Below are 14,457 nucleotides of genomic sequence, written 5' to 3'. Positions count from 1 at the left end.
ACCAACACAACACTCATGTACACTCACACACACTCACATATGATCATACACGCACACAAAACACACTCATGTACACTCATACACTCACATTCACATATGTTCATACACAATAGCCTAATGTACACTTACACTATAACACACTACACACACACACACAGCACTCAACACACTCACTACACACAACACACTCATGTACTCACACACTCATAACACTACACACACAGGACACTCATGCACACAACAAACACGTACACTCACATATACTCACAACAGTCATACACTACACATAATACATTCACTACACACAACACACGTACACTCACAATACACATGCAACACAAATACACTACAGACAACACATATGCACTCACAACACACTAGCACACATATATACACTCACTACACACCTGCATGCACACATATACACACTTGCACATATACACTCACTACACATTCATACTTACGTATTCAACACACTCTCACGCAAACATGCACATTCTTTGCTATTTTGTAGCAGCAAGGGGGCTTAGCCAAGGGTAATGGCCAAGTGGCCTGAGGTATTTCATGGCTCAAAAGTCCAGTCAGTAGGCAAGAATGCCGTCGTCCCACTCGTTTAGAATGCGTCTGCTTTAAACGGTAGGTGCCTGGCACTCACGCTAAAAGGCTGACACACGGCGTCTCCTAAGCCTCCTCCCTCTACTGCCAGAAGCAGCTCCGGAGGGCACAAGACTCATGCAAGACTTGTCCCTCGTGATTCTTCCATCTCCATCCTCCTAAAGGTCGCTCACACTTGCTTCTTTATCTTGAGTGCACATATGAAGGCTGTGCGCGCTCTGGGAAGGGAAGGAGGGAAGAATTCCTGTCCTATCCTATCAGGAACTGGGGAGAGAAAAGCTGCTAGGAGGAATAAATGAAGGGGACTTTTCAAACATTGTGAATTTGAGACAGAAGGGTTGTAAGGGTAGAGAATGGCTTGAATTTTCATTCCCTTAATAAATATTTATTGGTGCAGACATGGTGCCAGAACACTGTGTACATTGATTGAACTGAAGCCCTAATGAGAAAGAAGAAAACAAACACAATTACAGTTCATTTGTATGGATAAGCAGAGAAGGAGGAGGGCTCCCTGGTAGAGAATGCTGGGGGTTGCATGTGGGTCGCAGGGGTGGACCTGGAGTCCTTATGAATGAGGTGAGTTAATGTGTGAAAAGCACTAGGATATGGACAGGCCAGCAGAGGCAGAGGCTGGGACACGCATGAGCTGTGTGTGTTCACCCAGCAATGTAGGCAGCGTCGTGACCAGATCACAGAAGCCATAGGTCATGATCAAGGTCAGAGTTTCGGCTTTGTCTCAGTAAGATGGAAAAGCATGGAGGGGCACATAAGGGAGTGATAGGATGCTGTTTATGTTTTAAAAAGGTTCCTCCAGTTGTTGTCTGTGGGATATAATGGAGTAAAGCAAGAGTGGATATTGATAGATTAGGAAGTAAATGCTTTTATGATATTTTGATAAAAGGCTGATGGTGGCTCAGATGAGGGAGCTGAGATACAGGGGAGTGGATGGGGTTCAGGGCAGATATGACAGGACTTGCTGATGAACTGGATGTCAGTGAGCCACCTATACTCTACTAGGTCACTGATTCATTTCTGAGATTGAATTAATTTGTTCTAGAGTTGATAATTTTTAAACATGTCACAGTTTTTATTCTAATACTTCCAGTGATTTCAGGAAAGAGTCTGCTAGGTTTTGGTTTTAGATTGCCAGTTGATAGTACCATTTATTAAAATGGGAAGAATTTGATTTTGAACATGTCAAGTTCCTTTGAGAAATTTAAAGGTGAGGCCAGTAGAAAGGTGGATATGTGAGCCTGGGGCTCAGAGGAGAGGTTGGGCTGGATGCATTCTTTTGGGGGCCCTCAGTCTATAGATGATTGACAGACACAGGAATGGATGAGACCACAAGGGAGAGGGTAGATGGAAAGAAATATCCAGTTCTTGGAACCTCAACATACGGAAGAGGAACATGGTGGGCAAAGGAGACGAAGGAAGGAGTGTTTAACAAAGGAGAGATTCGTCACATGACTTGAGCATCGCTGAGAAGTAGAAGAAATTGTCTTAGTCCATTCTGGCTGCTTATAATAAAATATCATAAACTGGGTGGCTTACAAACAACAGAATTGAATTTCTCACAGTTTTGGAAGCCGGAACACCCCAAATCAAGGTGCCGGCAGATTTGATGTCTGAGGAGGACCAGCTCCCTGGTTCACAGACAGTGCCTTCTTGCTGTGTCCGCACATGGCAGGAGGGTGAGGGGTCTCCCCCATGTCTCTTCTTATGAGGGCACTGATTCCATTCACCAGGGCTCCACCCTCAGGATCTAGTCGCCTCCCATAGGCCCTTGGAGGTTAGGACTCAACGTGAATTTTGGTGGGACACAAACATTCAGATCACAGTAACAATAAAGGCAAAAAGTGACCATTGGTTTGGTAATATGGAGGACACTGGTGAGAGACTGCAGGGGAATGGGTTCAGGAGTGGACAGAAGGAGGAGGGAATGAAGAAATATCCACAGTACTGTAAAGAAGTTTAGTTTATGAGACCTAAAATGGAATGATACTTGAGACTCTCTTTATCAATTGACTTGTCTTATGCAGTTTTTGCATCTATTAGTTTCCGGTAACTGCTGTAAATAGCTATAAATTACTATAAACCCATTGGCTTAGAAAAACACACATTTATCCCTTTATAGTCCTGGAGGCCAGACGTTCCGAATCGGTTTCACTGGGCCAAAATCAAGGTGTTGGCAGGACTACCCTCCCTCCAGAGGCTCTAGGGGAGAATCCATTTCTTGACTCTTCCATCTTCTGGTGGTTGCTGGCATTCCTGTGCTGTGGCCACATCAATCCAATCTACCTCTGTGGTCACATTGCCTTGCTCCTCTTCTGTCGGTGCTAACTCTCCGTCTCTCTTATATGAACGTCTCTTATAAGGACACTTGCAACTGCATTCAATCCAGGAGGGTCTCCCCATCTCAAGATTCTTAACTTAATCCCATCTGTCAAGCCCCTGATTCCTTACAAGGTGACATTTATAGGTTCCAGGTACCTCTGAGAGCCATTATTCAGCCACCTATACTCTACTAGGTCACTAATTCATTTCTGAGACTGAATTAATTTGTTTGTAGAGTTGGTAATTTTTAAACATGTCACAGTTTTTATTCTAATACTTCCAGTGATTTAAAAACTTCTATTAAAATATTTAAGTGTAATATTCATTTTTCATAGAGAAACGGTGATTATGAGCTTCTAATTAATATTTGAGACAATAAAATAAACATAACTTTCAAAAAAAGTTAACTAATAGTTAACAGCAGGGATGGGATTCTCTTGTTAACACTGCCACCAGTGAGTACCAGGGTCAGTCTTTAGTAATGCTAAATAGATAGGATGTGTATGAGTCAAATAAGTGAGACACATAATGTGGTGATATTATGTTGACCTTGCTGGCCCTAAATTTATTGCTGTAGACATTATTTAATATGTATAACTAAATTATTTTAGCATTTAGGTAATTTAATAAAATAGTTTATATGTGAGCATCAATAAAGAGAGAACCATAAATTATACATGTGTGTAGTTTAAACAGAACCACTTAAATGCCTATTTTGGGGATTAAATATATTCAGAACTCTATCTGTATCTAGTCCTTAATCTGGGTGAATTCTTACTCATCCTTTACGAGGGGCTTATTTGAGACTCCCTCCGGGCAGGCTTTCCTTGTCCAGTCTCGTCATTTCCTGTGCTTGAATCTTACTTTGCCCTTTTCTTGTGTCTGTCTATTCCCAAAACACTGTATCTTATTTATCTTGGAGCCCTCTGCACCTGGCATTTCTTTTACTCTGGGCAGAACTGGTTCCTGGCTACTCTGTACAGAAACCTGGAGACAAGCAGAATGGCTGACGACATGCCGGAATTCTCTACTCTCCTTTGGGCAGGCCCTGCCCTCCACACCCCATCTCACAGGGAACACAACAAGAAAATCGAATTTGCTGGTAGCCATCCCTCCTAATTTAGCAGGTTTCAGTCATGCAGACTTTTCCTACAATAAAGACTGATTTTTATACAAAAGCCTTTTGTGCACATACTTTTTAGAAACAAACATATTTCGCTCACTGGTTTTCTTTAAAAAAAAAAAAAGAGCTTGTTTCTGACAAATAATTCACAAATGTAAATGAAACCTACTAAAATTAAATGCACTCCTTTTCCCCAAGGATATCATTCCTAAAACAATTTCCAGATCTTTAAGGAAGTACTTTCAGAAAGGGTGAAATCAGGGAAAAAAATATTGTGCAATACATATTCATATGCTTAGTCCCTCCGGCATTTGATCTTGTGACAATGGTCAGAACTGTCACAGCTTTTGCAGGCCTCTGAAAGGCAGGTTGAGACCTAAGTGACTCAGGTAGGGTCTTCTTGGTGGTGCTGCTTTTGACATCCTTCTTTGGGGGCTGTTACTAGGATCTTCCTGGAACACACTGCAGAAGGCGCTCTGCTAACATGTCTGAGTTAAGTCCCAGCTCCAAGATTTATTAGCTGCATGACATTGGGGAAAATCATTGAACTTCTCTGGTTTCTCACTTTCCTCATCCTTTAAATGGTGCCATAGAACTACATGGCTCAAAATATTTTTAGGCATCTCAAACTCATTGATACATAGATTATTAATTAACCCTGTAAATGAACATGTTAAAACTATTTCCGTTCTAAGATGGTTGAGATAGACAGTTACTGATGAAAAGAGTTGGAGTGATACAGATTTCCCAGATATTGATTAGAAATTGTCTTTGCCTCCTATTTCCACAAATATTTTTCTATTCATTTTTTTTTAAAGCCTATTTTCCTTCATCTATTGAGCTTTAAAGCTATTTGCTTTAATTGTAACCAAAGTGACAAAGTGGAGAGAGGCCACCCTAGGTCCACGTGGCATCATCCATACCAACACTGTAACCATCCAACTCATCACTGAATAAGATATACTCACCACTGGATGAAGTGGTGTTCCTGGAAACATAAATTGCATCTGCTGGGCAAGCATTGCTGCTGCAGTTTTTTGCTGAATCAAATTGTTCCTTCCATTAATTTCTAGTTGAGTTTTTAAGTGTGTCGGAGGGTGAAGATACTTGCAGTTCTCTCTTGAACAACGGCCCTGTAAAAACAAGTTTTGGTTTTAGGACTATTCTAAGTAGCTTGCAACTCCAAAGTCAACCATTGAACAATCACTTCTTATATACAAAAGCAAGGATCGTATGTGTGTGTGTGTGTGTGTGTGTACGTGCATGCTCATGTGTTTGTTGGGGAAAAGTGAATTAAACATTACATGATTATCAAGGTTGCTTGAACCTGTTAAGTAGAGAAGCTTCCTGAGGATTTTTCCCTCCCTCTTTCTCTCTCTCTCTCTTTCTTTCTTTCTTCCTTTCAGATTCTAAACCCTGACAAAAGATTCCAAAGAAGTGTGACTGCTGAGAGAAAGGAAAAGTCCTTCCCCTACACAGTACAGAAGGTAATCAGAAGGGCATATTTATTGTGGGCTATCAGAAGGAGTCTTTGAACTTGCTATACGCTTGTTTGTACATGCTAGAGTGATGTCCAAATATGAATAATTATGTAATAAATTTGTGGAGCAGAGAGTAATAAGAATTTTAAATGTGTGTTCCAGATTAGCTGAAGACATTCTTTCTTTCCGCTTATGGATGAAGAGGCAATAGTAGTACAGGGGTGGACATTTCTTGGTGATATACACATAGATGAAATTCTCAGGCTTGAGCTCAGATAATCATCTGCAAGTGATTACTTTGCTACACAAAAGCTATCACTCTATATGCCTGCCTTGCCCTCATGACAGGAGTTCCTCCCATGACAGGAGTATCAAATCTGATGTCATGATGTGACATAGTGAAGAGTGTTTATGGCTAAAGTAATATTTGGATGCCAAAGCTGGTAAAACAAAGGAAAATAATAATTAGGTGACAGGGTACATAAAACCAGTCTGGAAGGGTAATTGCATATGGCGGTGTTTATACTTAATCCCCAAGTTTTCAAAACTACCAATTGAAAGAATTACGTTGATGTGTGAATTATACAATTTCTGGAGAAAGAAGAGCAAACTGTGAACCAGTTTGAGTATCATACTTCCCTAAAGAATTAGTCCATTTGCAGCCAAGAAAAGAGAGTATTGATTTGTTTACCAGATATAAAAATAATTTTAAAAAGCAAGCTTGGGGGATCTGGGGAAATGAATTTGTTTATAGTAATCCTAATTCTAAACATCTGGAGTTCTCACTCTGCTTCCCACTAATTTCATCCGCACTTTTGGCAGCTCAGACTTCCTCTCTGGAGTTTGAATCTTCCCCCACCACCATGGAGAAGGGCAGATATGGGTCCTGTGTTCAGTCCCGGGCGTCTGTGCTAATCAACAAATGCTGTCCTGAGGATCTACTGTTAGCAGCATTAATAGTTGCATCACCCTCTTTGGGGAGGATAACCAGGCAGGTGCCAAGGACACCAAAAGTAATAGATCCTTGTTTGCTGTTAATAAGAGTCTATAACAATGGGTAATGCCAACATGTCTCCTTAGTCTCAAGTTCATATTGTTGATGTTTCACTCAGCTTCCTATGTATATATGGACATTCCAGGGAAAATATTGGAAAGTCTATTGTAAAGATAGAGGTGAAGTGGGCACTAATCTAAATCAAAGTAGTATAGGAATCTCTCTTTTCTCTCTTCATCTGTTTCTCTTGCAAACTGAATCTTTTTAAAATTTTTAATCCTAAATCTCTTTGCTTTGTGACTTGCCAGTGTCCCTCCAGCCCTGTCAACTTGCTTCAGGCATCTCTTACTTTACTTCCTTTTCTTCCTTCCTTTGACAATTGCTTGTCTCTTTGTTTGTTAAAATCAAATCTCCAAGAGAGCATTCAGATTGAGCCAGCTCCTACAAAGTTCATGTGTGCAAAGTCTTTGAATTGGCTGCCTTTATATCACGTGGCCAAATACAGTTCTATCATTTGTGATGTGAGGTGTCCATGAGGATCAAAACATAGCCACAGCCTATCAGCTGGGATGGAGGAGGGTTACACAGAATGCATTTCTTGTTTAGAGGATAAGCCACCCCAGGCTTCTCTAACCTCATTCCAAAGTCTCTTTAGCCACAAACACTGCTCTTGGAAGCTGACACCCAGAAAGGCTCATGTATTCAAGGTGCACAGATGAGTCTAATGGAGAGACTTGGGAAAGCAGAATTCCACAAAATGAGGATGGAATTAATGAAATGTCCACATTTCTACCAGTATGGCTATTATATTGTATTCACTCATATAATTGTCAATTTGATCACTAGTTTTTTAATGTAATGCTTTGTGGCTGCACATACACATTTCAATTTGGCTGGAAAAATACAATTTTCTTATAAATGCTCTTATCTCTTGGTAAAACTGGGACTCGTGGGGAACCATATAAGCTATTTCAGCTAATAGAAAGTATTTTACAACATTGAATTAGTAATTTATCAATGAAACCTTCTTTTTTGTGAGAATTGCTGTAATTTCCTAGTGTCCTTACACACTTGGAGTAAAGAATGTTACTGATCACCTACATGCCAAGCAATTTATATATGGTTATCTCATTTTCTCCTTATAACAGCAATAATGATTCCTATTTTACAAAATAGCAGATGGGCTCAGAAGATTAAGAAACTTTCTCAAGGCCATCTAACTGGTAAGTGGTAGAACTAGATTTTAAATCCAGACCTACCTGACTCAATTACATCACACTGCCAAGCTATTCATTAGCAATAGTTAAAATCCAGGGAGGATAAAAATCTACGATGATCTTTCGTATAATAATAGGATGCATAACAAAATTTTAAACATAATAAGATATGTATATATAGGGATTTGGGAATGGGAAACAATTATTTGCATGGACCTATCTGTTGGTAGGAGGATGGAGGAGTAATCAAGCTCACAGGTTCTGGTCTCATAACTTGGCTCAACCTTTTCTTAGCTGCATGACTTTGAGCAATTACTTGACTCTTTTCTTCGTCTGTTCAATGAAATAATTATTGTATCTTCTTCTCAGGACTGTTGTGTGATTAAATGAGTTAACACATGCATAAGATTTAGAAAAATGCCTAGCACATAGTAAGCACTGAATAAATGTTATTACCAAAAGAAAGATAAATGTTTCTATATGATATTTCATTTTCAGTAAGTACAGAATCATACATTTAGTAGTATTTTGACTGGCTCTTTGATTCTTCCACAGAATAAACTTTCACACCAAACATGCTAAAAGCTACTTAATTGTACTTATTCAAATATTTTATGTTTAAAATTATTTTCAACTCTACAGGGTATTTGTGTAAGTGTCCACATTTTAAGAGACAGCCCTGAACCCTAGTACAATCTAGTATTAATATTTTGAAGAATTATGCACCATGGATGTCTGAGGCACACTAATTCAAACCCTGGGAGACTGGGTAACAGAATTTTAGTAACGGATCCTATAGGATTATAAAATCCTAATGGAAAAGCTGTTGTCAAAATAAAACAAGCTATTTGACACAGTGAGCAATTTGTAAGGAAGTTTTTGTTAAGGCATAAGACTTGCCAAGATATGCATCAGCGTACAAAAGCTGTTGGTTATCAAAGCAACTTGTCATAGTCAAATGGTACAGGGCAGTGTGCAGAAGCATAAAGCGTCTTTGTGTATCATTGTGAAACAAAACAGAGGTGTCAAAAATAGTGTCTTCTGATTTTAGTCCAAGAAATAAAGACAAAAATGTCTGGGAAAAATCTTCCTTGTGGCAGCTAGGATTTGTTTTTTGCTTTGTTTTGTTTTAACTCTTCATCCCTTTTAGTTCTTGGTAACACACTATTTCTGGAGAGATAAGGGAGGGAGGGTCCAGTGCCTAGTGGCAGGGACTGGTGCAGCTCCTGTGGGGTGGAGATGGAGATGGTGATGGAGAGCGCCATTGCAGAGTGCTTGTGAAGGGCCTTCCAGGAACTGGGAGCTAGGAGCCTCAGCTAGGGCCAGTAAGGTGGGCTCACACCAGGGACTAGCTCATGGGTCACATAAGCCCTCAGGGCCTTTGCTCATCCCACATGGGACATGCCAGGTATGGAACCAGCAGGTGATCATATACTTCCAGGCTAAGGTCTCATTCATTCTTTCATTCAACAAATATTTCTTGAGATTCTACTATGTGCCAGGCATTGTGCTTAGCGCTAGTTAAACAAAGATGAGGAAAATCAAGACATGGTGTCTCCCTTCATGAAGCTTGCAGTCTTGTGGGGAAGACAGATGTTGACAAAACATGTCTAGTTACAAGTTGTGATACATATTCTAGACAAGAATGCTGAGAAGGAACAGTGGGAGAGGGTCAGAATTGAGATCAGGGGTCAGAGGAGATCTCTGGAGAAGTGACATTTAAACTGAGACCTGAAAAATATTAGGAACTTGGCAAGGGAGTGAGTGGTGGTCAAAGTGTGTGTGTGTGTGTGTGTGTGTGTGTGTTGCATGTGTATGCATGTATGTTGTATGTATTGTGTGTTTCTGTTGTGTGTGTGCTGTGTGTGTTGTATGTGTGTATGGGGTATGTGTTCATGCTGCATGTGTGTTATATGTGGATGTGTGTTCTGTGTGTATGGGGTAGGTATATTGTGTGTGAACAAGGTGTGTGGTGCATATGTATGTATTGTGTGTGTTGTGTATGTTGTATGTGTGCTGCATGTGTGTATATTGTGTTTTGTGTGTGTTTGTTGTGTGTGTGCTGTGTGTGTGTGTTATGTATATGTATGTGTGTTATAAGCGTGCATGGGGTATGTGTGTATGTTGTATGTGTATTGTGTGTGTATTATGTGTGTGTATATCGTGTGTGTGTATTGACTGTTGTGTGTGTTTGTGTTGTGTGTGTGCTGTGTGTGTATTTTCTGTTGTTTGTGTTGTGTGTGTGCTATATGTGTATGTGTGTGTTATGTATATGGTATGTGTGTTGTATATGTGTACGGGGTGTGTGTGCATGTTGTATGTGTCTAGTGTGTGTTGTGTGTCTAGTGTGTGTGTTGTGTGTCTAGTGTGTGTGTGTTGTGGGTGTTGAATGTTCTTTAGAGGAGCAGCGTGTGCCAGGAGAATGTCCCATCTGGGGGTAGGCACGCAGCTCTCTAAGGCCAATGCAGAGAAGGGGTGTGGGGAGGAGTATGGGGAGTGAGAAGAGGTGAGGCAGGAAGTAGGAGGCAGAAGCCAGACAATGGGAGACCAGCTAAGGGGTATGAACTTCCTGCTGTTGAAAGTTTTTAAGCAGGAGAATAACAAGATCAGATTTATGCTTTATGCTACATTTAAATCGCACCCTGATTATTGTATTTCATATTTCTAATTTTATTATAGTTTATATTGTTTGGAGACCACCTCTTTAAAAACAATAACAGAATTCTGACGGAGTCGACGTTGGATTTGTGCAGTTTCTACTTCCAAGAATAATCTGTACTCCAGGAATATTTAGATTAGGGATGATGGCTAGAATCAAGTTCGAACTTCAAGCTGAATTAAATTTATTAAAGTCAGCAACCATGAAAGATTCTGATACAGAATACTCGTGTTGATTCTCAACAGCAGGAAGGAAGATGCTAAATAACTGTAATATGTACTTGACAGAACAACAGATTGGTGCTATTGGAATTACATGGCCATTAAATTACATGGCATGGGATAGAATAAATGCAACTTTGGCTAAGAAAAGACTTCAGAATCAGGTTGCTGTGAGAAAGAGAAAGCATAATTGGCTTATTTTAGAACAAGAAATTTTTGGAATCTTTTTCTAGTATGCTCCTAATTGAAAAAAAATCAATTAAAATATGGGCACAAAAAAGAAAACATTAATTAGAAGACTATTAAAGACTCTCCCATTAACAATAGTTTTTGCCCATAGGAATAGCTGTCAGACAACTGCATCCCATTAGTTTTTCATGGGAAAAGCAATGGATTTTTATGATCTACAATTCAGTTAACAGGCCCCAGCCATTTGTATTCCGTTGGAATAATTTGAACTGTGTCTTTACATGGGCTGTGTCATTGACCAGCAGACTCCAACAAAACTTTTCTTGGGGAAAACGATTCTAGCGAAGGGCTGGAATCCCAACCTGATTTTCTGAATTTTGCCTCTTCCAGTGCCACCTTGGCAGCACTTGCTGCTGTAGGTGCATGATGATATTTTCAAGCAAGCAGGACAGGCTGTGGAACAGCAAGTGCTGGCCCTAAGGTCTAAGGGCAGATGGCATGTGCTTTAGACGCAGCCTTCAGGGACACTTTGAGTCCTGGGGCCTGCTTTAGACCCCAAAGCTGGCCACGGAAAATCATGGAAGAGCCTCTGAAATTCCTCGCATTCCTCATGGCTGAGGCCAGCTTGGTGAAATCCTGAGGTCAAAACAAAGGCTCTTGCTCTGGAGTTACATTTCAGAAGCCTGTTTTGTCTTGCAACCTCTCCTGGAGAAGCAGTGTAAAAAAAAAAAAAAAAAAAAATGAGTTAAGGGAACAGTCTCAGAACTGGACTAATTGGATTTAAAATGCAGCGCTGCTGTTCTTGGACACCTTGGGCAAGTGGGACCTTGTGGCTTCCAGTTGCCATATCTGTGAAATGGGGCTAAGAATAGTTTCTACCTCATAGACTTTCAATAAGGATTAAGAGTTAATGCATATAAAGTGTTTTAACAGTTCCTGGCACATAGTAGGCATTCCCTAAGCTTCATCATCATCATAATCATCATCATCATCATCACTATTACTATTGACACTTTCTTTTCATAGTAGGCAAAAATACATGGTATTGAAAACAACTCCTCTAATACTTGCTCCATTTCCTTATCACTGTGCTCCTCTCTGGCCTGTCTACCAAGCTCTTTAACCCTTTGCTATTCTTACTCTAACTGTCAGTGCCAGCTTTGGTCATTTATCTCTTCAAACAGCCTCAGATCTGTTTTTCTTTGATATCTCCCCTGCTGAAACTTGCCAGGGCTAATCAACATGGCATGACTTATCTAGAGTGTAAAGCAGCTACGTATTATGGTTGGAAAATCCCAGAATTCTGGCTGTGGCTTCATTCCAAAATGGTTATATGAACTTTTTTTTTTTTTTTTTTTTTTTTTTTTTTTTTTTTTACAAATAACATAATAGTCTGTGCCTCAATTTTCTCATCTGTCAAATAGGGGTGATCCTATTCCTATATCTCAACTCCTTCTGACAGTTGTTAGAGCAGGAGTTGCTCAGGAAGAAACGTAAATTGTTATCTATATTTTTTCCAGATCTATTTTCTCCTTGAATGCTCCTAATCTAGTAAAAGGGGAAAGCCACATGAAGCAACAGTTACAGTAAAAAGTGACACCAGGGACGTATGTTGGCAACGGTCCAGGTATGTTCTGAGAATTATGAGACGTCTACGTGATGAGGCTTGAGGAGATTCAGCAGAAGTGGCGAATTAAGTCAAAATCAATTAAGTCTAGGAGGATTTATTAAGTACCCACAGTGTACACAGCTTGGAAGTGAAAAATTCGATCAAACAGACCTCTGTTTTCGTCTTTGTGCCACGTAAGTTGTTCAGCAGATATTTATTAAGTGACTAAGCTGACTGGATGTATCAGATGTTCCCAGCCTCAGTTTCCCCATAGTTTCAAAACCTCTCAAGGTCTTTGAAAGTGGGGAAGCAATAAAGACTGTGGTTAGAGTGGGTGAGCCGATTCTTATTAGTCCATTTATACAGGTCTCAGTCACATAGGCCAAGGCTGAGTCTAACATTTGGCCTGAACCTCCTCTTCTTCCTCCCAGTACATTTCCAGAAGGATATGGGCAAGTAAAAGTGTAGGGGAATAAAATGGTTATTTACATCAAGGCTTAATTTATGACATGAACTATGAGACTGAAATAGCTCTACTCTAAGGCAAGTGACAGATTAGGCTTTTGGGCTTCTCTTGAATTTAAATAAACTAATTGAACCACATGAGCTCCTTGTATTATTAGTTCCAACTACCTAATATAGCAGATAAAATGCAACCACATAACGGCTTCAGAATTAGAAAGAAACTTTAGATTCAGGGCATCATTATAAACAAATGATAACCAGAATATCTATCAACATGAATAATTGGAATAATTGCCAGTATCATCAAGATTATGTATAAGCCTCTAATAAGCTCTTTCTGTTTATTATCTCGTTCAACATATATTACAATTTACCCTTAACAGTCTAGATATGCAATAATTTTTGGTGAATAGCACAACATTTTGTACCTATTAATGACAGATAAAAATGGTGTATTTACATTTCTTCTCTGGTGTGTTCTTTTTCTCTGTTTCTTCCATTATACGGAAGAAATGCCTAGGATGATATAAGGAATATTTGGCAGTGTAGCCTGGTGGATAAATGAGGGAAAAACACAAATAGTGGTAGACAGTCACTACTACCTCCAATTTTACCCACCACCACCAATTGCTATGGGTTTAGGAGAGGATAAAGAAAAGTGGGAATGAAGTTACATAGGTAAGTGGACCAAATCAGTTTGCATTTTCTTTCCAAAAACCCATACAAATAGGTTTAGAGCATCATTCCACTGCATCACCTGGACTAGGGGGCAGAGCTCTTCTCTAATGATAGTACTTTTACCTTTCTTCAAGGGAGTTGCAAATCTGAGTGTTCTCATCTCCAGATTTGCATTTAGGATAGCTTGTTATCACCTGAGGGCTGGGAAAAACCTTCAGGCCATCACAGGTGCTTTGGGAATAGATTTGTGACTCATTCCTTATTAGGCCAATGCAACTGTCCTCTTCTTTCAAGCACCACTGGCACTTGGCCCCTGACATTAATTTTGTGACTATTTTAAATAAACAAAGCATAAAAACTAGTAAATGAGGAAGAAAGGCAAAGTAGGTGAATTGTTTGTAGTTTGCCATTTCATAGCATGTTTAAGTCTTTTTAAAATGTTTTATTTTTATTTTTGAAACAGGGTCTCACTCTGTCACCCAGGCTGGAGTGCAGTGGCACAATCATAGCTCACTGCAGTCTCGACATCCTGGGCTCAAGCAATTCTCCTATGTCAGCCTCCCAAGTAGCTGGGACTACAGGTGCATACCACCACACCAGGCTAATTTTTTTTATTTTTGTAGAGTCTGGTTCGCACTATGTTGCCCAGGCTGGTCTGAAACTCCTGGGTTCAAGCAGTCCTCCCACCTTGCCCTCCCAAAGTGCGGGGATTACAGGCGTGAGCCACTGCACCCAGTCTTTAACAAAATTTTAAATGCATTTTGGTTGGCTGGGCAGTTTCAACTTTTTATACTACTTGTGTCTTGTGATGGGGAGAGCTGTTTGTTGGCTTGATGAAGGGAGAAGTCCCTCTTACCGATAAGGATTGTTAA

General features: G+C 40.0%; 1 protein-coding gene across 12 annotated transcripts in view; it reads right to left on the bottom strand.

Moving 5' to 3' along the window:
* Positions 1–14,457, bottom strand: part of MBNL2 (muscleblind like splicing regulator 2) — a 180,392-nt gene that overhangs the window by 62,679 nt on the left and 103,256 nt on the right. For all 12 annotated transcript variants that reach the window (XM_054446385.2, XM_054446391.2, XM_054446394.2 and 9 more), the window contains one exon: positions 5,041–5,205. In XM_054446385.2, the coding sequence (XP_054302360.1) occupies positions 5,041–5,205 (165 nt within the window). The remainder of the gene's footprint in view (positions 1–5,040; positions 5,206–14,457) is intronic.

This window comes from Pongo pygmaeus, chromosome 14 (assembly GCF_028885625.2).
Source record: "Pongo pygmaeus isolate AG05252 chromosome 14, NHGRI_mPonPyg2-v2.0_pri, whole genome shotgun sequence".
Lineage (NCBI taxonomy): Eukaryota > Metazoa > Chordata > Mammalia > Primates > Hominidae > Pongo > Pongo pygmaeus.
This window is presented reverse-complemented; position numbering and strand designations above follow the sequence as displayed.